This window comes from Erythrolamprus reginae, chromosome 9 (assembly GCF_031021105.1).
Source record: "Erythrolamprus reginae isolate rEryReg1 chromosome 9, rEryReg1.hap1, whole genome shotgun sequence".
Classification (NCBI taxonomy): Eukaryota; Metazoa; Chordata; class Lepidosauria; order Squamata; family Dipsadidae; genus Erythrolamprus; species Erythrolamprus reginae.
In genome coordinates, this window is record NC_091958.1 from 14044579 (window position 1) to 14069134 (window position 24556).

Sequence of the window (24556 nt, forward strand, 5' to 3'; positions counted from 1 at the left end):
GGTCGAGGCCGCCACAGAGAAGGCTCTTCCCCTGGGTCTCGCCAAGCGACATTGTTTATTCGACGGGACCCGGAGAAGGCCAACTCTGTGGGACCTAACTGGTCGCTGGGATTCGTGCGGCAGAAGGCGGTCCCGGAGATATTCTTAATGCTTCTGCCATCTCTTTCATAGGTGGATGAGGGAATATATCACAATCACCTCCTGGAACTTAACAACTTGTTAAAAGAACTGACTCTCGCCGATACTGAAAGTACCGGCGTATTGACAGAGGAGCAATTCACGTAAGTGCCACGGTATAATCTGCAACCTGCAAACAGAACGATAAACCAGAACTGGAGCCCTAAACATATGCATACATTTTTGAACTGATATATGGTGATGTTTGGACTTTTTAATATTTCAAATATTAAATAATTTCAAAAAATATATTCTGGGTGCACACTAATGCAGATTGTCAAATGATTTAGTACGTTGTTCAAATCCAAGCTTTGTTGCTGGGTATCTTATATCTGATATGAGAGTTTTCTTCTTGCAGTGGGATAAACAGGAGGGAGTCTTTCAACCCAGGGGTCTCCAGCCTTGGCAACTTTAAGCAAATATTTACAGCAACACGAAGCTTAAAACTTCAGCCTGATGATGGTGAATGTGATTTCACCGAAACGTCGCATAGACACTCAAAATATTACACGGGGCAAAACCCGAACTCAGAACAATCTACATACATATACCCGTGAAAATCTACGAATATATATATATATATGTCACATGTTTTTTTTGCTGAATTTGAAAATTAAGGGAGACTAGGATAGATCTATTTCGGCCTTATTTTGGCCTCATCAGCTAGCCATACCCATTGGGACTTGAACCTGCAACCTTTGCCTTGTAAGGCAGAGAATTATCCTCTAGGCTACAGTATCCAATCCCTTCAGCTCTGTATATATACCAGGGTGATCCGACATAAAAAAACATATAGCCCCTCCCTGGTACACAGCTGGAAGGGATCTGATCTGATAGCTCAAATTGCTAATTCTCTGCCTTACAAGGCAGAGTCCACGGGATCAAATCCCAGTAAGGAAGGGTGTGGCTAGCTGATGAGGCCAGAACAAGACCGAAATGGGACCATCCTAGTCTCCCTTAATTTTAAAATTCCAGCTAAAAAAAACATTTGAGATATATATATACAGTGGTACCTCAAGATACGAACCCCTCGTCTTACGAACAACTCGTGATACGAACCCGGGGTTCAGAAAAATTTTGCCTCTTCTTATGAACTTTTTTCGAGTTACGAACCGGCGTTCGGAGACTGCTGGGAAGCCGCGCGGCTGTTTTAAAACATAGAAACATAGAAGTCTGACGGCAGAAAAAGACCTCATGGTCCATCTAGTCTGCCCTTATACTATTTTCTGTATTTTATCTTAGGATGGATATATGTTTATCCCAGGCATGTTTAAATTCAGTTACTGTGGATTTATCTACCACATCTGCTGGAGGTGACAGCCGGGCGGCGGGCCTTCCCAGAAGCCTCCAGAACGCTGGTTCGTAACTCAAACAAAGTTCGTAAGAAGAGGCAAAATTTTGCTGAACCCCGGGTTCGGGATTCGGGGGGGGTGCTGGCAAGCCCCCCAGGCCAGCTGTCACATTTTAAAACAGCCGCGCGGCTTCCCAGCAGTCGCCGAAAGCCATTTTTTTGCGGGGGTTTTTTTGGTTGCACGGATTAATTGACTTTACATTGTTTCCTATGGGAAACAATGTTTCGTCTTACGAACCTTTCGTCTTACGAACCTCCTCCTTGCACGAATTAAGTTCGTATCATGAGGTATTACTGTATATATATATATATTTGTTTTCGTAGATTTTCACGGGTATATGTATGTAGATTGTTCTGAGTTCGGGTTTTGCCCCGTGTAATATTTTGAGTGTCTATGCGACGTTTACAGCAACACGAAGCTTATAACTTCAGCCAGATGATGGTGAATGTGATTTCACCGAAACGTCGCATAGACACGCAAAATATTACACGGGGCAAAACCCGAACTCAGAACAATCTACATATACATACATACATACATACATACATACATATATTCGTAGATTTTCATGGGTACAGGTATGATGTTCTTGGTATATTCGGGTTTCTTCCCGTGTAGGATTTGGAAATTTCTGGCGACGTTTCGACGAGGTCCCACTCGACAAGGTTCGCCCTGGAACAAGGACAGAAACACCAGCCTGAAGATGACGAGTGGGACCTTGTCGAAACATTGCCAGAAATTTCCAAATCCTACACGGGAAGAAACCCGAATATATATATATATATATCTCTCACTTGTTTTTGTCACTTTTTTTGCTGAATTTGAAAATTAAGGGAAACTAGAATAGATCTATTTTGGCCTTATTTTGGCCTCATCAGCTAGCCATACCCACTGGGACTTATATATATCACGTTTTTGCTGAATTTTTAAAATTAAGGGAGAAAAATCCAACAGAAAAAACATATATATATGAGAGAAAGAGAGGGATGCCTACTGTCCCGTCCTAATGTTTCTCTTACTAGTATCATGTATATAAACATTGTTATATCGTTGTATACTATCAATACGCACTTGAAAAAATAAATAAATAAAAATAAAGCATCTATCTATCTATCTCGATCCATCCATCTATGTACTTTCTCTCTTATATAACTGTCTCTAATATCTTCTACTCTCTCTCTATCATCTGTCTCTGTCTGTGTTTCTGTCTGTCTGTGTCTGTCTCATTCTCTCTCTCCGTCCCAATATTTATCTGTCTTATATATCAATATATAGCCAAAGGATAAGAGACAGCCAGCATCTTCCACCGCTATTTGCTCAGCTTTGGGGAGAGAAAGGTGTCAGACATCGAATACAGTTGTTTGTCCCTTTTTTGAACAAGCTAACATAAGGAATATTAGCTGCCCTCCCTTAAAAAAAAAGTTGTGCCTCAATTACAGACAGATATATAAACCTAAATGTTTTCTTTCTCCTGCAACAGCCTCGCCCTGAAGATGGCTTTCCCACTAAAAACAGAAGACGAGATCGAGGAGTTAGTTGAAGCAGCGGGCTTCACAACAAATGTTGGTAATATTCTGTACAGGCTGTTATTCTTAGAGGTAGGTTGGAACATGCAATAAGCAGTTCAGTGTTTATCGGGTGTGTGGGAAAGAGACTGGGATGTGTAAGAAGGCTAGATTTCTAAAACTGGGCATAACACACCGAGAAAGGGGAAGAGCCTTCTCTGTGGTGGCTCCGAACCTCTGGAATCAACTCCCCCCCAGAGATTAGGACTGCCCCCACCCTCCTTGCCTTTCGTAAACTCCTTAAAACCCACCTCTGTCGTCAGGCTTGGGGGAACTGAGACATCTCCCCCTTGCCTATGTAGTTTTGTGCATGATATGACTGTGTATGTATTTTATATATTGGGGTTTTCTTTTTATTTATTTTATTTATTTATTTTATTTATTAGATTTGTATGCCGCCCCTTTCCGTGGACTTGGGGCGGCTCACAACACAATAAAACAATTTATAACAAATCTAATAATATAAAATTTAAAGTAGTTAAGAAAACCCCATTTTTAAGCAGACATACCTACAAACATACCATACATAAATTATATAGGCCCGGGGGAGATATCTCAATTCCCCCATGCCTGACGACAAAGGTGGGTTTTGAGGAGTTTACAAAAGGCAAGGAGGGTAGGGGCAGTTCCAATCTCTGAGGGGAGCTGGTTCCAGAGAGTCGGGGCCGCCACAGAGAAGGCTCTTCCCCTGGGGCCCGCCAACTTTTTCATGTAAAAACTGTTACTTTAGATTTTAAATTGTTAGATTTGTTACCATGTATTGTTTCTATCACTGTTGTGAGCCGCCCCGAGTCTACGGAGAGGGGCGGCATACAAATCTAATAAATAATAAAGCGTATAAAATATTATTTACCTTTCTGGGGGGGGAGGTGTCAAAAGATTTTGGTCCATCTGTCATAGTGGGTGAGCAAAGAACAATTGCATTAAATAAAATGATATTGCTTCTAGTTATTCCACTGTCCAGTTTTCTCATGTCAGCAACTCCCGACCGATTGAAATGTTGAATACTTGCCAAAGAAATAATTAATATAGCATCAACGGACTTGCACGCTGCTACAGCACTTATGTTCATTTACAGGACGATGAAGGAAAAACAGAACCCGTAGTTACAAAACTGAGGAACCAATATGTGATCAATAAACAGACCTATCTGAATGAGCTACGGGCTGAACTAGGTGCCTTGCTGTGAGTATGGGAGCGGAATGTGACTCCCCATTGGTTTGAGTACATCTGAATTCAGATTCATTGTAATATCTTCTTGTCCATTTGCTGGGTGGCGCAGTGGTTAGACTGCAGCAGTGCAGGCTACTTCAGCTGACTGCTAGCTGTAGTTCAGCAGTTCGAATCTCACCACCGGCTCAAGGTTGACTCAGCCGTCCATCCTTCCGAGGTGGGTAAAATGAGGACCCAGATTGTTGGGGGCAAGAGGCTGATTCTGTAAACCACTTAGAGAGGGCTGTAAAAACACTGTAAAGCGGTATGTAAGTCTAAATGCTATTCCTTCCTTCCTTCCTTCCTTCCTTCCTTCCTTCCTTCCTTCCTTCCTTCCTTCCTCCCTCCCTCCCTCCCTTCCTGTTGACTCAGCCTTCCATCCGTCCAAGGTGGGTAAAATGAGAACCCAGATTGTTGGGGGCAAGTATGCTGATTCTGTAAACCGCTTGGAGAGGGCTGGAAAAGCATTATGAAGCAGTATATAAGTCTAAATGTTAAATGATAAATGCTTTCCATTTGCATTTACAAGTAACCTATGTTTGGATCCAAAGTAGACATTATACATCTTATTTCTCTCTTGACTATCTCGGTCTTATTTATCAAATTTTATGCAGTTATTCATATCATTTAGCACACTTACATTTCATGTGTGATCTCATATAATTCTTTTATATTTCCTCTTCAATTTATTATTGCTAAATGCTTTATACTATAATTAATTCGTTACACCCTTGTCTCTTAGAATGTTCTTCTATACTAAGTTACTCTTTTCTCAGTCATTATTATCTATACATCAGGGTGTCCAGCAAACCTGGAAAACAGGGAAATCGGTGGTTCGGGAAATATCAAGGAATTCGTGAAAAATATGGAATATATCAGGGGGGAAACCAAACTGTATTAAAATGTTTAAGTTAGGAAAAAATCATGTAAAAAAAACAACGAATTGCACTGCCTGGCAGTCAAACAAAAATGAGCATAACTGGCAATAACTTGCTTCCTCAGCTACCGATTTCTCCACAGCTTAGCTATTTGGTATGGCATCATCTACGATCACGCCTTAACTAGATCGCAAGTTACAGAGAAATATCAGGGAATTGCAAAATACTTTCCCCCTGGACACCCTGATACATACTCTACCATCTGGAGACCTCACCTACAAAAAGATATTGACAAAATTGAACGGGTCCAAAGACGGGCTACAAGAATGGTGGAAGGTCTTAAGCATAAAACGTATCAGGAAAGACTTCATGAACTCAATCTGTATAGTCTGGAGGACAGAAGGAAAAGGGGGGACATGATCGAAACATTTAAATATGTCAAAGGGTTAAATAAGGTTCAGGAGGGAAGTGTTTTTAATAGGAAAGTGAACACAAGAACAAGGGGACACAATCTGAGGTTAGTTGGGGGAAAGATCAGAAGCAACGTGAGAAAATATTTTACTGAAAGAGTAGATCCTTGGAACAAACTTCCAGCAGACGTGGTTAGTAAATCCACAGTAACTGAATTTAAACATGCCTGGGATAAACATATATCCATCCTAAGATAAAATATAGGAAACAGTATAAGAGCAGACTAGATGGACCATGAGGTCTTTTTCTGCTGTCAGTCTTCTATATTTCTATCTGTACGAGTTCTCAAGGTTTATCATCTCTATACTACTTATTTTTCTTCCTTTTATTTATTTATTTGTTTGTTTGTTTATTTATTTAATTTTTATGCCGCCCTTCTCCTTATACTCAGGGCGGCTTACAACATGTTAGCAATAGCACTTTTTAACAGAGCCAGACTATTGCCCCCACAATCCGGGTCCTCATTTTACCCACCTCGGAAGGATGGAAGGCTGAGTCAACCTTGAGCCGGTGATGAGATTTGAACCGCTGACCTTCAGATCTACAGTCGTACCATTTGTCCCAAATTTGATAATAGTCCATACCTTCTTTTTCTTTTATTCTATTGTTAGCCTACTCATTTTTGCTACTTCAAATGTTTTGTTTATCACTGTCCAATATCTTTGGGGGGGGGGGGGTTGTGGGAGGGGGGAGGTGTTGAAATAAACTTGGGAGTAACAAGCCGTGTCAACTTTAAATGGGCAATTCCTAAAACAGAACCCTGGAGATTTAGAATGCAGGTTTGACGATAGGATCACGTAGCTTTTATATGCCCTTTTTTTCATCCATGGCTTTTGTTCTTCTTCCCAGAGATGTCAGGCCTGATGACCTGAGGGCAGCTTTCTGCATAGTTGACCACAGCATAACTGAGCAGACTTTGGAATCTTACTTGAGTTACGCCTTCCAAGTCCCCAAAGACCAGCTGGACCCGGCCGTTTCCGTTCCCATGGAAACTCTGATGCAGAGGCTTATGACGGGAGATATCCACCGGCAAGGAGCGGGGCAGCCACAACACGGGCCCACATCTCACACGGCTGAAGAAACGGATCATTCTGGGATCTGACTCACCCCACTTGCTCTCCCCTCCCTCCCAGAGATTCATTGAAATAATAAGATCTGTTTCAGGTAGAACCAAGAACAAAATTGCAGCTGGTAACTGAAACCCAGGAGCAAAGCTGTGATCCCGGTTGATTTTCCTTAGGCTTAGATTAAAGCTCAACAGTAATTACAAAATCCAACGTACGTGCTATTAAAATGTCTTTTAAAATCCACACAACGGAGCACCCCGTTTCTCAGGCTGGGTAACTAATCTCCACTCACGTAGGAAGAATTTAAGGTGAATTTGGCAGAGCTTCAGGCTTGCTTGCAAAAAAGTACCAGTATTTCCCTCTCTGGTGCCTGTAAATATTCAAGCCCTAGAACCCGTGAAGAAATGATAAAATGACGGTGCGGCCAACTGGACGTTAAAATAATTTCAACCTTGTGCAATTCCAGAAGCTTTGTGTTTTATAACTTTTGAAATATCTGCAGCCCATCCGGGGGCTAGGAAGTGTAGAAAAGTTTACATTATTAATAAAGAATCCACGGCAGCCAAAGAAATGAGGAGATATTGAAAAGAAATTGCAAAGCCAAACAACCACCTTTTTTTTTCCAGATTAGTGATTTTAAAATGCATTGTATATAAACAATGATGTTAAGATGCAATAAACTATTAAATAAACTTCTCCTTATAAGTGTTCTATGTCTTACATTTGTGCTAGAGGATTCTTTTTCCAGTATGTTGCAGAGCAACAAATATAAATTAGGGATGAAAAAAAAAATCATTTTGTCCATTTTTTAAAATACCCAATGTTTTAAAATATTCCCTCCATAGTATGTTAAAGGAACCTGCTGTTATGACAGTAGTTTATGCTGTTCTTCCATAGTTGCCATATAGGTCTCAGCTAGAAAAAAGGGAAATGTTGGATAAAACACACAAATCTTTTTTTATCGGGATAGACTGGGTCCAGAACACGAGTTATGACAATAGTTTATGCTGTTCTTCCATAGTTGCCATATAAGTCTCAGCTAGAAAAAAAGGAAATGTTGGATAAAACACACAAATCTTTTTTTATCAGGATAGACTGGGTCCAGAACACGAGTTATGACAATAGTTTATGCTGTTCTTCCATAGTTGCCATATACTGTAAGTCTCAGCTGGAAAAAAGGGAAATGTTGGATAAAACACACAAATCTCTTTTATCGGGATAGACTGGGTCCAGAACACGAGTAATTGAATAACTGCACGACTGATATAGATCACCTGCAGCTTGATTTATTGATCCCTACTTAAAAATTACATCTACCTAGGTTTGGATGTTTATTTAATAAGAAGAAATGGAAGAAAAACACTTAAAATTACAAAAATGTTCTAAGTTAAATATCTTCAGAATACAAGGAAAGGTTTAGTAAAATTGTTATAAGACCACAAGTACTTGCTTGCTTGAGAATAAGAGTACAGAGAAAACAATTTATTTCCAAAGTATGGTAAATATAATTATTATTTTTTTTACAAAATATAACTTGCAACCCTGGTTCAGACAGAAAGCCAAGGCTCTTCCTGTAGCGCAGTCACTGAGACACAATAGTTGCTTGTTTCTGGGAAAGTGCCATGTTTAAGTTAAAACGCCGTGTAAATGATTTTCTCTTACGGACAAATATCCATCCGTTCTAGTCCAGAGCTTTATTATTTCCAAACCAGAAATGTTCTGTCTCGGGCATCCCAAGTGGTTTAGCTTCTCACTTCAGCTTCTGAGGGACCACTTTGTTTCCGCTTATGGCGATAGGAATTAGCAGCTTCCTGTACTCCAAAGGCAAGTGTCGCTCGACCAGGACATTTAGAGGCGTCTTATCTGTTATCAGTCCTTGCCTGGATTGTAGAGAAAGGGATCACAAGAGATCAAAAGAAACACAATTGTGAATCAGATAGTGCTCATCTCTTTCCAATAAATCTGATAATGCGGAGAGGGGCGGCATACAAATCTAATAAATAATAATAATAATAATTTTTAAAAAACAGCGATGGCGAACCTATGGCATGGGTGCCATAGGTGGCACGCGGAGCCATATCTGCTGGCACGCGAGCAGTTGTCCTAGCTCAGCTCCAACATGCATGTGTGCGCCGGCCAACTGATTTTTGGCTCATAGAGACTCTGGGAGGATAAATTTATTTATTTATTTATTGGATTTGTATGCCGCCCCTCTCCGGAGACTCGGGGCGGCTAACAGGAATAATGAAACAATGTACAATAATAATCCAATAAATACTAAAAATGGTTACAAACCCATTAATATAAAAAAGCAAACATACATACAGACATACCATACATGAAATTGTAAATGCCCAGGGGGAAAGAGCATCTCAATTCCCCCATGTCTGGTGGCAGAGGTGGGTTTTAAGTAGCTTACGAAAGGCAAGGAGGGTGGGGGCAATTCTAATCTCTGGGAGGAGTTGGTTCCAGAGGGCCGGGGCCGCCACAGAGAAGGCTCTTCCCCTGGGTCCCGCCAAGCGGCATTGTTTAGTTGACGGGACCCGGAGAAGACCCACTCTGTGGGACCTAACTGGTCGCTGGGATTCGTGCAGCAGAAGGCGGTCCCTGAGATTGCTGGGAGACAGAGGCCAAAGAGTGGAGGTGGCTGGTTGGGCTTAAATTCGGTGTGTAAGACGCACCCAAGTTTTCACCTCTTGGGGGAAGGGGGGTTAAAAGGTGCATCTTATACAGTGTGACCTCAATTTTCGTGGGGGATGCGTTCTGAGACCGCCCGTGAAAGTTGAATTTCCGCGAAGTAGAGATACGGAAGTAAATACACTATTTTTGGTTATGAACAGTATCCCAAGCCTTCCCGTAACACTTTAAACCCCTAAATTACAATTTCCCATTCCCTTAGCAACCATTTAGATTATTACTCACCATGTTTATTTATTAAAGTTTATTTAAAAAAATATTTATTAAAGGCGGATGAAAGTTTGGCGATGACATATGACGTCATTGGGTGGGAAAAACCGTGGTATAGGGAAAAAACCCACAAAGTATTTTTTAATTAATATTTTTGAAAAACCGTGGTATAGACGTTTCACGAAGTTTGAACCCGCAAAAATCGAGGGACCACTGTACTCCATAAAATGTGGTACAACAAGAGCTGTAGTGGCTAGAAATTATCTCCCCCAAACATATGAAGAGTGTTATGGTCTACCTTGGTTGATGCAGGGCTCTCAAGACCTGCCAACCCTCACCCCCACTTACCGCCTCATGAGGAGCTCCAGATCAGCCGCCTCTGCTGTCTTCCGTCGAGCATGATTCACGTAGGCTTCCAGGTCGCTGCTCAGATGCTTGAAGTAGACATTCACGCTGGGAAAATGGAAGCCTAAAGTCAGTGGGGAGAGTTATGACACTGCTCCTTTCCCCTTGGGAGGCAGGTTGCAATGCAAAAAACCCCCCCCAAAACCCTCAAGAAACCTTGAATCGAGGTGAAATCCAGCAGGTTCTGACAGGTTATACCAGGCAAATACCGCTTCTGGCTGGCCCCTGAATAAAGTGGGGATGGGGATTTTGCAGTATCCTTCTCCAGGAATGGGGATTTTGCAGTATCCTTCCCCAGGAATGGGGATTTTGCAGTGTCCTTCCCCTGGAGTGGGGAGGGAATGGGGATTTTGCAGTATCCTTTCCCTGGAGTGGGGAGGGAATGGGGATTTTGCAGTATCCTTTCCCTGGAGTGGGGAGGGAATGGGGATTTTGCAGTGTCCTTCCCCTGGAGTGAGGAGGGAATGGGGATTTTGCAGTATCCTTTCCCTGAAGTGGGGAGGGAATGGGGATTTTGCAGTATCCTTTCCCTGGAGTGAGGAGGGAATGGGGATTTTGCAGTATCCTTCTCCAGGAATGGGGATTTTGCAGTGTCCTTCCCCTGGAGTGAGGAGGGAATGGGGATTTTGCAGTATCCTTTCCCTGGAGTGCGGAGGGAATGGGGATTTTGCAGTGTCCTTCCCCTGGAGTGGGGAGGGAATGGGGATTTTGCAGTATCCTTTCCCTGGAGTGGGGAGGGAATGGGGATTTTGCAGTATCCTTTCCCTGGAGTGGGGAGGGAATGGGGATTTTGCAGTGTCCTTCCCCTGGAGTGAGGAGGGAATGGGGATTTTGCAGTATCCTTTCCCTGAAGTGGGGAGGGAATGGGGATTTTGCAGTATCCTTTCCCTGGAGTGAGGAGGGAATGGGGATTTTGCAGTATCCTTCCCCAGGAATGGGGATTTTGCAGTGTCCTTCCCCTGGAGTGAGGAGGGAATGGGGATTTTGCAGTATCCTTTCCCTGGAGTGCGGAGGGAATGGGGATTTTGCAGTATCCTTCCCCTGGAGTGAGGAGGGAATGGGGATTTTGCAGTATCCTTCCCCAGGAATGGGAATTTTGCAGTGTCTTTCCCCCAGGAGTGGGGAGGGAATGGGGATTTTGCCGTATCCTTCCCCAGGAATGGGGATTTTGCCGTATCCTTCCCCTGGAGTGAGGAGGGAATAGGGATTTTGCAGTGTCCTTTCCCTGGAGTGAGGAGGGAATGAAGATTTTGCAATATCCTTCCCCAGGAATGGGAATTTTGCAGTGTCCTTCCCTAGGAGTGGGGAAGGAATGGAGATTTTGCAGTATCCTTTCCCTGCTACGTCTACCAAGCCACAGCCACAAAACCGGTAGGGAAAAGTTCTGAATTTCACCCCTACCTTAAAGGCCTGATCACAATTCAATACAATTAGCATTGTATGAGCATGCAGTGATACCTTGTCTTACAAACTTAATTGGTTCCGGGACGAGGTTCTTAAGGTGAAAAGTTTGTAAGATGAAACAATGTTTCTCATAGGAATCAATGGAAAAGCGATGAATGTGTGCAAGCCCAAAATTCACCCCTTTTGCCATCTGAAGCACCCGTTTTTGCGCTGCTGGGATTCCCCTGAGGCTCCCCTCCATGGGATACTCCACCTCCGGACTTCCGTTGCCAGCGAAGTGCCCATTTTTGCGTTGTTGGGATTCCCCTGCAGCATCACAAAAACACTGAAGTCCGGAGGTGGGGTTTCCCATGGAGGGGAGCTTCAGGGGAATCCCAGGAGCCAAAACGGGTGCTTCGCTGGCAACCGAAATCCAGAAGCGGGGCATCCCAGCGGTAGCGGTGGGTTTGTAAGGTGAAAATAGTTTGTAAGAAGAGGCAAAAAAATCTTAAACCCCGGGTTTGTATCTCGAAAAGTTTGTATGACGATGGGTTTGTAAGACGAGGTATCACTGTATTTGTTTCTTGGCAAGAAACCCAGGCACGACAACAGAAGGAGGCAGTGCCACACATTTGAGACTTTCTCTTAGCTCAGCGTAGTTGGAAAAACCCCTTTTCTCCCCAAGGGATCATGACAACTCACCACCTATCCATAACTTGAAACGCCTCTTTGGTTACCGGCATCTTGACGTAGTGGGAGAACATTTTTTTCACCAAGTTTCTGGGGAGGGACGGCTCCCTTTTTCCCCGGCTGGCTTTTTTAGCTGGCTTGAGGACACGTTGAACCGAATTCTGTTTCACCGGCAATCTACAAGAAAAATATCAAAAAGACAGGCTAAGAGCCAGGGTGGCGCAGCAGGTAGAGTGCTGCACTGCAGGCCACTGAAGCTGACGGTAGATCTGTAGGTCAGCGGTTCAAATCTCATCACCGGCTCAAGGTTGACTCAGCCTTCCACCCTTCCGAGGTGGGTAAAATGAGGACCCGGATTGTGGGCGCAATAGGCTGGCTCTGTTAAAAAAAGTGCTATTGCTAACATGTTGTAAGCCTCCCTGAGTCTAAGGAGAAGATACACAAGGAGCAAAGCTGGCTGAAGAATTCTAGGAGTTGAAGTCCACAAGTCTTAAATTGGCCAAGATTGGAGACCCCTGAAAGGGTGTCTTTTTAAGAAAGAAAAGGGAGGGGCAGCTTGGAGGAGGAAAGATTCTGCAGAGAACAACGTGCTTGCAAAGGCACTGAAACGGTGTCTTTTGAAGAAAGAAAAGGGAGGGGCAGCTTGGAGGAGGAAAGATTTTGCAGAGAACAACGTGCTTGCAAAGGCACTGAAACAGTGTCTTTTGAAGAAAGAAAAGGGAGGGGCAGCTTGGAGGAGGAAAGATTCTGCAGAGAAAAACGTGCTTGCAAAGGCACTGAACCGGTGTCTTTTGAAGAAAGAAAAGGGAGGGGCAGCTTGGAGGAGGAAAGATTTTGCAGAGAACAACGTGCTTGCAAAGGCACTGAAACGGTGTCTTTTGAAGAAAGAAAAGGGAGGGGCAGCTTGGAGGAGGAAAGATTTTGCAGAGAACAACGTGCTTGCAAAGGCACTGAAACGGTGTCTTTTGAAGAAAGAAAAGGGAGGGGCAGCTTGGAGGAGGAAAGATTTTGCAGAGAACAACGTGCTTGCAAAGGCACTGAAACAGTGTCTTTTGAAGAAAGAAAAGGGAGGGGCAGCTTGGAGGAGGAAAGATTCTGCAGAGAAAAACGTGCTTGCAAAGGCACTGAAACGGTGTCTTTTGAAGAAAGAAAAGGGAGGGGTGCCCCCCCTTGCCTTTCTTCCTTCCCACTCACCCTTTAGCCTAGCCTTGCTTCTTCCACCCGCCCCCTTTAGCTGCTCCTCCCTGCCCTCTTTTCACCTCCCTTCTAAAGTTTGGGATTTTCCTGAAGGATTTGCACGCATTATTTGCTTTTGCATTGATTCCTATGGGAAACATTGTTTCCTCTTACGAACTTTTCACCTTACGAACCTCTTCCTGGAACCAATTAAGTTCCTATGATGAGGTACCACTGTATAAGGCACCCCCCGAAAATAAGACGTAGCACAACTTTTAGAGCAAAAATTAATATAAGACAGTGTCTTATTTTCGGGGAAACATGATAAGAAAAAAAGGTATAGATCTGTGTTAAATTATTGTGATGTTTTAAAAGTGAAAAAACTAATAAAGAAAACATTTAAAGAAATAAGGGCGTAAGTGTGAAAAGTAGCCGTAAGTCACTCTTTTCAAGGCCACTGTAACTCCGAACGGTCTCTAAATGAACTGTTGCAAGTCGAGGACGGCCTCTAAATACAGAATGGTTAGAGGGCCAGAGCTCCATCGCCCTACAAGTGCATACATACCCAGGAGGAGCCACTTCTTTCAAAACACGGGGGCTGGACAGCAAGGGTGTACAGTGGAAAGCTTTAGCGCGGACAAAGGCTGGTGTGCTGCCCATGGGCTCTGAGAGAGAATGAAAGGTATAAATCTCACATCGCTCTTCCAAGACACATGAAGCTTCCATCCCGTTTACTTACAGATGCTCCCTCGCCCAGAATTTAGGAAAGTAAAACTCAGAATCCATTTTGGACTTCAAAGAGCGCTTTTACTAAATCAGAAGTGAATGCAATGAAAGAAGAGCACAGGGTGTCCGGGGGGGGGAAGCATTTTGAAATCCCCTGATATTTCCCTGTAATTTGCAATCTAGTTAAGGCGCGGTCGTAGATGACGTCATACCAAACGGCTAAGCCATGGAGAAATATCGGTAGCTGAGGAAGCAAGTTATTGCCAGTTATGCTCATTTTTGCTTGACTCTGCCAGGCAGCACGGTCCTTTTTTTTAAATACGATTTTTCCCTGACTTTTAAACATTTTAATAGTTTGTTTTTCCTCCCTGATTTATTCCGCCCTTCGCCCGCCCAAGCCGTTCGCTCGCGCCGCTTCCCAGCTGAGTCCTGAAGCGAACTTCCGCGTTTGGCTTCAGGACTCAGCTGGGAAGCGGCGCTGGGGTTTCCCTGTCGCCCACGCAAACTCCTCGCTGATGCCCGCCGCTCGCCCTCCCGCCAGCAAGAGGGGGAAGACCCAGGGAAGCCGCCCAGCAGCTGATCTGCCCGGCGCCATCTACGCATGCGTGGCCATAGAAAAAAGGGTGCGCATGCACAGATGGTGTTTTTACTTCCGGGTTGAAAAATCGCCATATAGCCTTTCGCAATGATCGGGATCGCGAAACGCGGGGGATCACTGTATACTACAACAAAATTTTTGATACTCTTTATTTACTGTTTATTTACAACGTTTAAGAAATATATCATCCCTATTAACTTATACCTTATATTGTATAATTGTGTCGCTTGCCTGAATTGTTCAAATTTGTACCTTGATTCATTATCCCTTCCCACGCCTTCCGTTTTTTCTTCCTTTTTGTACATTCCTTCCTACCCCTCCCCTCCCGTTTCAATATATTTATAAATAAAGTATATTTAAAATAAAAAAAAGTTATTGCATTGCAATCTTGATTAAATTATCTTTCCATTGATATATAATTTTACAGCACTGCTCCAAATAAATTAGTGTTATTAGCTATCAAACCTTAAAAGTGCTTCACACTTTCCCCACAATTCTGGCCACTACTGTATATAAATATGATTAAGTAAGCAAATTAACTCACCAATGTCCTCAGATTCTGACATCTCCTCGACATCTGAGTTGCTTTCAGCTTCAAACTCCAGAATCTGTTCAGTTTCCACACTCCTCATTTCCTTCCTTCTGTTTCTATCACCTGTTTGTGGATTTGTTCTGCCTCTCGTTGGCGTAAAGGGGATCCCCTCCAGCCTCTTGGAATCCCTTCCACTTGCGCGTCTACCTGAAGTTGCCACTCTGGGACTTTGAGGGAACTCAACAGCTAAAGAGAAAAAAGGGAAAAAAAGAAAGAATTGGAGTGCAAGGATTGTTTGGTGCAGACTGCAATAATTTGGCCTAAAATTTAGAACTTTCCTTGCAATCCTTCATAAAAGCTATTGCATTGCAATCTTGATTGTTATCTTTCCAGTGATATAAAATTTTATGGTACTGCTTCAAAAAAAGTGGTGTTATTAGCCATCAAACCTCAAAAATACGATTCACTTTTCCTAAAAGGTTCCCATAATTTTGGCCGCTAATATATATAAATATGATTAAGTAAATAAATTAACTCACCAACGTCCTCAGATTCTGACATCTCAAATTCTGGGTTGTCTTTGGCTTCAAACACCAAAATCTGTGCAGTTTCCACATTCCTCATTTCCTTCCTTCTGTTTCTATCAGCTGTTTGGGGATTTGTTCTGTCTCTCGTTGCCTTCAAGAGGGTCCCCTCCAGCCTCTTGGAATCCCTTCCACTTGCGCGTCTACCTGAAGTTGCCACTCTGGGACTTTGAGTGATGTCAACAGCTAAAGAAAGAAAAGGAAGAAAAAAAGGAAGATTTTCTATCTCCTTCACAGATAATCCAAAAGTTACAAAAAGACTGGAAGTTATCAGGCTCTTGCTCTCCAGAATCATTTTTATGCAAGAAAATCATCGTTGTATAGAAGAGGAAATGGCGCAATGCAAAGTGAAGGTGAGTGCAAGGATTGTTTGGTGCAGACTACAGCCTAAATTTGGCCAAACATTTATTTATTTATTTATTTATTTATTTATTATTTAGATTTGTATGCCGCCCCTCTCCGCAGAACTTTCTTCAAAATCTAGAACTTTCTTCAAAATCCTTCATAAAAGCTATTGCTTTGCAATCTTGATTAAGTTATCTTTCCATTGATATAAACTTTTATGGCACTGCTTCAAAAAAAGTGGTGTTATTAGCCATCAAAACTAAAAAATACTATTCACTTTTCCCAAAAGGTTCCCACAATTTTGGCCGCTAATATATATAAATATGATTAAGTAAATAAATTAACTCACCAACGTCCTCAGATTCTGACATCTCGAATTCTGGGTTGTCTTCGGCTTCAAACACCAGAATCTGTGCAGTTTCCACACTCCTCATTTCCTTCCTACTGTTTCTGTCACCTGTGTGTGGATTTGTTCTGTCTCTCATTGACGTAAAGGGGGTCCCCTCCAGCCTCTTGGAATCCCTTCCACTTGCACGTCTACCTGAAGTTGCCACTCTGGGACTTTGACGGATCTCAACAGCTACAGAAAGAAAAGGAAGGGAAAAAAAGGAAGATCTTCTATCTCCTTCACAGATAATCCATAAGTTACAAAAAGACTGGAAGTTATTAGGGTCTTGCTCTCCAGAATCATTTTTATGCGAGAAAATCAGTGATGTATAGAAGAGGAAATGGCGCAATGCAAAGTGAAGTGGAGTGCAAGGATTGTTTGGTGCAGACTGCAGCCTAAATTTGGCCTAAAATCTTGAACTTTCTTCAAAATCCTTCATAAGTTATTGCATTGCAATTTTGATTAAATTATTGATATCAAATTTTGTGGTAGTGCTCCAAAAAAAGTGGTGTTATTAGCCATCAAACCTCAAAAATGCGATTCACTTTTCCCAAAAGGTTCCCACAATTTTGGCCACTAATGTACGTATATAAATATGATTAAATAAGTAAATTAACTCACCAACATCCTCAGATTCTGACATCTCCTCGACTTCTGGGTTGCTTTCAGCTTCAACCTCCAGCATCTGTTCAGTTTCCACATTCCTCATTTCTTTCCTTCTGTTTCTATCACCTGTTTGGGGATTTGTTCTGTCTCTTGTTGACGTAAAGGGGGTCCTCTCCAGCCTCTTGGAATCCCTTCCACTTGCACGTTTACCTGAAGTTGCCACTCTGGGACTTTGAGGGATCTCAACAGCTAAAGAAATAAAAGGAAGAAAAAAAGGAAGATCTTCTATCTCCTGCACAGATATTCGGAAAGTTACAAAAAGATTGAAAATTATCAGTGTCTTGCTCTCTTTTATGTGGTATGGGCTTTCACAGTAGTGGCCAAAATTGTGAAAACCTTTTGGAAAATGTGTATTTTTGAGGTCTGAATAAACAGGGATGAAATCCAGCAGGTTCTGACAGGTTCTGGAGAACCATCACCGGAAATTTTGAGTGAAGTTGAGTGCAAGGACTGTTCGACGCAGACTGCACAAATTTGGCCCAAAATCTAGAAATTCCTTCAAACTCCTTCATAAAAGTTATTGCATTGCAATCTTGATTAAATTATCTTTCCATTGTTATATATAATTTTATGGCACTGCTACAAATAAATTACTGTTATTAGCTATCAAACCTTAAAAGTACTTCACACTTGTCCAACAAAGTTTCCCACAATTCTGGCCCCTACTGTATATAAATATGATTAAAGAGGCAAATTAACTCACCAACATCCTCAGATTCTGACATCTCCTCAACTTCTGAGTTGCTTTCGGGTTCAAACTCCAGCATCTGTTCAGTTTCCACAATTCTCATTCCTGCTGTTCTGCTTCTATCACCTGTTTGGGGATTTGTTCTGTCTCTTGTTGACGTAAAGGGGGTCCCCTCCAGCCTCTTGGAATCCCTTCCACTTGCGCGTCTACCTGATGTTGACACTCTGGGACTTTGACGGATCTCAACAGCTAAAGAAAGAAGAGGAAGAAAAAAAGGAAGATCTTCTATCTCCTGCACAGATAATCCAAAAGTTACAAAAAGACTGGAAGTTATCAGGGTCTTGCTCTCCAGAATCATTTTTATACGAGAAAATCATCGATGTATAGAAGAGGAAATGGTCAAATGCAAAGTGAAGTGGAGTGCAAGGATTGTTTGGTGCAGACTGCAGCCTAATTTTGGCCTAAAATCTTGAATTTCCTTCAAAATCCTTCATAAAAGTTATTGCATTGCAATTTTGATTAAATTATCTTTCCATTGATATCAAATTTTGTGGTAGTGCTCCAAAAAAAGTGGTGTTATTAGCCATCAAACCTCAAAAATACGATTCACTTTTCCCACCAGATTCCCACAGTTTTGGCCACTAATGTATATAAATATGATTAAATAAGTAAATTAACTCACCAACATCCTCAGATTCTGACATTTCAAATTCTGGGTTGCCTTCAGCTTCAACCTCCAACATCTGTTCAGTTTCCACACTCCTCATTTCCTTCCTTCTGTTTCTATCACCTGTGTGTGGATTTGTTCTGTCTCTCGTTGACGTAAAGGGGGTCCCCTCCAGCCTCTTGGAATCCCTTCCACTTGCGCGTCTACCTGAAGTTGCCACTCTCGGACTTTGAGGGATCTCAACAGCTAAAGAAAGAAAAGGAAGAAAAAAAGGAAGATCTCCTCTCTCCTTCACAGATAATCCAAAAGTTACAAAGCGACTGGAAGTTATCAGCCTCTAACTCTCTAGAATCATATTTAGGTGAGAAAATCATCACTATATACAAGATGAAATGGTTCAAAGTAAAGTAAAGTTGAGTGCAAGGACTGTTCAATGCAGACTGCAGGAATCTGGCTCAAAAATCTAGAATTTCCTCCAAAGTCCTTCGTAAAAGTTACTGCATGACATTCTTGATTAAATTATCTTTCCATTGATAAAAAAATTTATGGTACTGCTCCGAAAAAAGTTGTGATATTGGCCATCAAACCTCAAAAATACTATTCACTTTTCCCACTAGATTCCACTAGATTCCACATTCCTTATTTCCTTCCTTCTGTTTCTATCACCTGTGTGTGGATTTGTTCTGTCTCTCGCTGACGTAAAGGTCCCCTCCAGCTTCTTGGAATCCCTTCCACTGGCGCGTCTACCTGAAGTTGCCACTCGGGGACTTTGAGGGATGTCAACAGCTAAAGAAAGAAAAGGAAGAAAAAAAGGAAGATCTTCTATCTCCTGCACAGATAATCCAAAAGTTACAAAAAGACTGGAAGTTATCAGGGTCTTGCTCTCCAGAATCATTTTTATGCAAGAAAATCAGCAATGTATAGAAGAGGAAATGGTCAAATGCAAAGTGAAGTTGAGTGCAAGGATTGTTTGGTGCAGACTGCAGCCTAAATTTGGCCTAAAATCTTGAATTTCCTTCAAAATCCTTCATAAAAGTTATTGCATTGCAATTTTGATTAAATTATCTTTCCATTGATATCAAATTTTGTGGAAGTGCTCCAAAAAAAGTGGTGTTATTAGCCATCAAACCTCAAAAATACGATTCACTTTTCCCACCAGATTCCCACAGTTTTGGCCACTAATGTATATAAATATGATTAAATAAGTAAATTAACTCACCAACATCCTCAGATTCTGACATTTCAAATTCTGGGTTGCCTTCAGCTTCAACCTCCAACATCTGTTCAGTTTCCACACTCCTCATTTCCTTCCTTCTGTTTCTATCACCTGTGTGTGGATTTGTTCTGTCTCTCGTTGACGTAAAGGGGGTCCCCTCCAGCCTCTTGGAATCCCTTCCACTTGCGCGTCTACCTGAAGTTGCCACTCTCGGACTTTGAGGGATCTCAACAGCTAAAGAAAGAAAAGGAAGAAAAAAAGGAAGATCTCCTCTCTCCTTCACAGATAATCCAAAAGTTACAAAGCGACTGGAAGTTATCAGCCTCTAACTCTCTAGAATCATATTTAGGTGAGAAAATCATCACTATATACAAGATGAAATGGTTCAAAGTAAAGTAAAGTTGAGTGCAAGGACTGTTCAATGCAGACTGCAGGAATCTGGCTCAAAAATCTAGAATTTCCTCCAAAGTCCTTCGTAAAAGTTACTGCATGACATTCTTGATTAAATTATCTTTCCATTGATAAAAAAAATTATGGTACTGCTCCGAAAAAAGTTGTGATATTGGCCATCAAACCTCAAAAATACTATTCACTTTTCCCACTAGATTCCACTAGATTCCACATTCCTTATTTCCTTCCTTCTGTTTCTATCACCTGTGTGTGGATTTGTTCTGTCTCTCGCTGACGTAAAGGTCCCCTCCAGCTTCTTGGAATCCCTTCCACTGGCGCGTCTACCTGAAGTTGCCACTCGGGGACTTTGAGGGATGTCAACAGCTAAAGAAAGAAAAGGAAGAAAAAAAGGAAGATTTTCTATCTCCTTCACAGATAATCCAAAAGTTACAAAAAGACTTGAAGTTATCAGGGTCTTGCTCTCCAGAATCATTTTTATGCGAGAAAATAATCGATGAATAGAAGAGGAAATGGTCAAATCCAAAGTGAAGTTGATTGCAAGGATTGTTTGGTGCAGACTGCAGCCTAAATTTGGCCTAAAATCTAGAATTTGCTCCAGAATCCTTCATAAAAGTTATTGCACTACATTCTTGATTAAATTATCTTTCCATTGATATCAACTTTTATGGTAGTGCTCCAAAAAAAGTGGTGTTATTAGCCATCAAACCTCAAAAATACGATTCACTTTTCCCACCAGATTCCAACAATTTTGGCCACTAATGATTAAATAAGTAAATTAACTCACCAACATCCTCAGATTCTGACATCTCCTCGAATTCTGGGTTGCTTTCGTCTTCAACCTCCAGAACCTGTTCAGTTTCCACATTCCTCATTTCCTTCCTTCTGTTTCTATCACCTGTTTGGGGATTGGTTCTATCTCTCGTTGATGTAAAGGGGGTCCCCTCCAGCCTCTTGGAATCCCTTCCACTTGCACGTCTACCTGAAGTTGCCATTATGGGACTTTGAGGGATCTCAACAGCTAAAGGGAACAAAGGAAGAAATAAAGGAAGATCTTCTCTCTCCTTCACAGATAATCCAAAAGTTACAAAAAGACTGAAAGTTATCAGCATCTAACTCTCCAGAATCATTTTTAGGTGAGACAATCATCACTATATACAAGATGAAATGGTTCAATGCAAAGTAAAGTTGAGTGCAAGGACTGTTCAATGCAGACTGCAGGAATCTGGCTCAAAATCTAGAATTTCCTCCAAAGTCCTTCGTAAAAGTTACTGCATGACATTCTTGATTAAATTATCTTTCCATTAATATAAAAAATTTATGGTACTGCTCCCAAAAAAGTGGTGTTATTAGCCATCACACCTCAAAAATACTATTCACTTTTCCCACTAGATTCCACACTCCTCATTTCCTTCCTTCTGTTTCTATCACCTGTGTGTGGATTTGTTCTGTCTCTCGTTGACGTAAAGGGGGTCCCCTCCAGCCTCTTGGAATCCCTTCCACTTGCGCGTCTACCTGAAGTTGCCACTCGGGGACGTTGAGGGATGTCAACAGCTAAAGAAAGAAAAGGAAGAAAAAAAGGAAGATCTTCTATCTCCTTCACAGATATTCCAAAAATTACAAAAAGACTGGGGTCTTGCTCTCCAGAATCATTTTTTTGTAAGAAAATCATTGGTGTATAGAAGAGGAAATGGCGCAATGCAAAGTGAAGTGGAGTGCAAGGATTGTTTGGTGCAGACTGCAGCCTAAATTTGGCCTAAAATCTATAATTTCCTTCAAAATCCTTCGTAAAAGTTATTCCATTACATTTTTGATTAAATTCTTTGCACTGATATAAAATTTTATGGTACTGCTCCAAAAAAATTGGTATAAAAGTTTGGCCACTAATGTATATAAATATGATTAAATAAGTAAATTAACTTACCAACGTCCTCAGATTCTGACATCTCCTCGAATTCTGGGTTTTCTTCAGCTTCAAACTCCAGAATCTGTTCAGTTTCCACATTCCTCATTTCCTTCCTTCTGTTTCTATCACCTGTTTGGGGATTTGTTCTGTCTCTCGTTGACGTAAAGGGGGTCCCCTCCAGCCTCTTGGAATCCCTTCCACTGGCGCGTCTACCTGAAGTTGCCACTCGGGGACGTTGAGGGATGTCAACAGCTACAGAAAGAAAAGGAAGAAAAAAAGGAAGATCTTCTATCTCCTTCACAGATAATCCAAAATTTACAAAAAGACTGGAAGTTATCAGGTTCTTGCTCTCCAGAATCATTTTTATGCAAGAAAATCATCGGTGTATAGAAGAGGAAATGGCGCAATGCAAATTAAGTGGAGTGCAAGGATTGTTTGGTGCAGACTGCAATAATTTGGCCTAAAATTTAGAACTTTCCTCGCAATCCTTCATAAAAGCTATTGCATTGCAATCTTGATTAAGTTAACTTTCCATTGATATAAAGTTTTAGGGTACTGCTTCAAAAAAAGTGGTGTTATTAGCCATCAAACCTCAAAAATACGATTCACTTTTCCCAAGAGGTTCCCACAATTTTGGCCGATAATATATATAAATATGATTAAGTAAATAAATTAACTCACCAACGTCCTCAGATTCTGACATCTCCTCAGATTCTGGGTTGTCTTCGGCTTCAAACTCCAGCATCTGTTCAGTTTCCACATTCCTCATTCCTGCTGTTCTGCTTCTATCACCTGTTTGGGGATTTGTTCTGTCTCTTGTTGACGTAAAGGGGGTCCCCTCCAGCCTCTTGGAATCCCTTCCACTTGCGCGTCTACCTGATGTTGACACTCTGGGACTTTGACGGATCTCAACAGCTAAAGAGAACAAAGGAAGAAAAAAAGGAAGATCTTCTATCTCCTGCACAGATATTCAGAAAGTTACAAAAAGATTGAAAATTATCAGCGTCTTGCTCTCTTTTATTTGGTATGGGCTTTCACAGTAGTGGCCAAAATTGTGGAAACCTTTTGGAAAATGTGTATTTCTGAGGTCTGATGGCTAATAAAAAGAGATGAAATCCAGCAGGTTCTGACAGGTTCTGGAGAACCATCACCGGAAAGTTTGAGTGAAGTTGAGTGCAAGGACTGTTCAACGCAGACTGCAGGAATTTGCCCCAAAATCTAGAATTTCCTTCAAATCCTTCATAAAAGTTATTGCATTGCAATCTTGATTAAATTATCTTTCCATTGACATTTAATTTTATGGTACTGCTCCAAATAAATTAGTGTTATTAGCTATCAAACCTTAAAAGTATTTCACACTTGTCCCACAAAGTTTCCCACAATTTTGACCACTATTATATATAAATATGATTAAGGAAGTAAATTAACTCACCAACATCCACAGATTCTGACATCTCCTCGACTTCTGAGTTGCTTTCGGGTTCAAACTCCAGAATCTGTTCAGTTTCCACATTCCTCATTTCCTTCCTTCTGTTTCTGTCACCTGTGTGTGGATTTGTTCTGTCTCTCGTTGACGTAAAGGGGGTCCCCTCCAGCCTCTTAGAATCCCTTCCACTTGCGCGTCTACCTGAAGTTGCCACTCTGGGACTTTGACGGATCTCAACAGCTACAGAAAGAAAAGGAAGAAAAAAAGGAAGATCTTCTATCTCCTTCACAGATAATCCATAAGTTACAAAAAGACTGGAAGTTATCAGGCTCTTGCTCTCCAGAATCATTTTTATGCGAGAAAATCATCGATGTATAGAAGAGGAAATGGCGCAATGCAAAGTGAAGTGGAGTGCAAGGATTGTTTGGTGCAGACTGCAGCCTAAATTTGGCCTAAAATCTTCAACTTTCTTCAAAATCCTTCATATAAGTTATTGCATTGCAATTTTGATTAAATTATCTTTACATTGATATCAAATTTTGTGGTAGTGCTCCAAAAAAAGTGGTGTTATTAGCCATCAAACCTCAAAAATACGATTCACTTTTCCCACCAGATTCCCAGTTTTGGCCACTAATGCATATAAATATGAAATAAGTAAATTAACTCACCAACATCCTCAGATTCTGACATTTCAAATTCTGGGTTGCCTTCAGCTTCAACCTCCAACATCTGTTCAGTTTCCACACTCCTCATTTCCTTCCTTCTGTTTCTGTCACCTGTGTGTGGATTTGTTCTGTCTCTCGTTGATGTAAAGGGGGTCCCCTCCAGCCTCTTGGAATCCATTCCACTTGCGCGTCTACCTGAAGTTGCCACTCTGGGACTTTGAGGGATCTCAACAGCTAAAGAGAAAAAAGGAAGATCTTCTATCTCTTTCACAAATAATTGGAAAGTTACAAAAAGACTGGAAGTTATCAGCGTCTTGCTCTCCAGAGTCACTTTTATGCGAAAAAAATCTTCTGGGTGTATACCAGATGAAATGGCCCAATGCAATGTGAAGTTGAGTGCAAGGACTGCAGGAATATGGCCTAAAAACTAGAATTTTCTTCAAAATCCTTCATAAAAG

At 41.6% G+C, this 24556-nt stretch overlaps 2 protein-coding genes across 5 annotated transcripts in view; one reads left to right on the plus strand and one right to left on the minus strand.

The window, feature by feature from the left end:
- TSNAXIP1 (translin associated factor X interacting protein 1) overlaps positions 1–7424 on the plus strand; it is a 31589-nt gene extending 24165 nt beyond the window's left edge. For all 3 annotated transcript variants that reach the window (XM_070760398.1, XM_070760400.1, XM_070760399.1), the window contains exons 14-17: positions 172–281; positions 3010–3127; positions 4173–4279; positions 6505–7424. In XM_070760398.1, the coding sequence (XP_070616499.1) occupies positions 172–281; positions 3010–3127; positions 4173–4279; positions 6505–6757 (588 nt within the window). In that variant the 3' untranslated portion in view covers positions 6758–7424. The remainder of the gene's footprint in view (positions 1–171; positions 282–3009; positions 3128–4172; positions 4280–6504) is intronic.
- A 539-nt stretch (positions 7425–7963) lies between these two features.
- CENPT (centromere protein T) overlaps positions 7964–24556 on the minus strand; it is a 34486-nt gene continuing 17893 nt past the window's right edge. For both annotated transcript variants that reach the window (XM_070760395.1, XM_070760397.1), the window contains exons 11-29: positions 24102–24332; positions 23440–23673; positions 22689–22922; positions 22026–22259; positions 21533–21655; positions 20889–21122; positions 20348–20467; positions 19697–19927; positions 19144–19263; positions 18493–18723; positions 17826–18059; positions 17078–17311; positions 16418–16648; positions 15679–15909; positions 15152–15385; positions 13849–13948; positions 12120–12284; positions 9978–10082; positions 7964–8602 (exon numbers count right to left, since the gene is read on the minus strand). In XM_070760395.1, coding sequence (XP_070616496.1) covers positions 8473–8602; positions 9978–10082; positions 12120–12284; positions 13849–13948; positions 15152–15385; positions 15679–15909; positions 16418–16648; positions 17078–17311; positions 17826–18059; positions 18493–18723; positions 19144–19263; positions 19697–19927; positions 20348–20467; positions 20889–21122; positions 21533–21655; positions 22026–22259; positions 22689–22922; positions 23440–23673; positions 24102–24332 — 3656 coding nt within the window. In that variant the 3' untranslated portion in view covers positions 7964–8472. The remainder of the gene's footprint in view (positions 8603–9977; positions 10083–12119; positions 12285–13848; positions 13949–15151; positions 15386–15678; positions 15910–16417; positions 16649–17077; positions 17312–17825; positions 18060–18492; positions 18724–19143; positions 19264–19696; positions 19928–20347; positions 20468–20888; positions 21123–21532; positions 21656–22025; positions 22260–22688; positions 22923–23439; positions 23674–24101; positions 24333–24556) is intronic.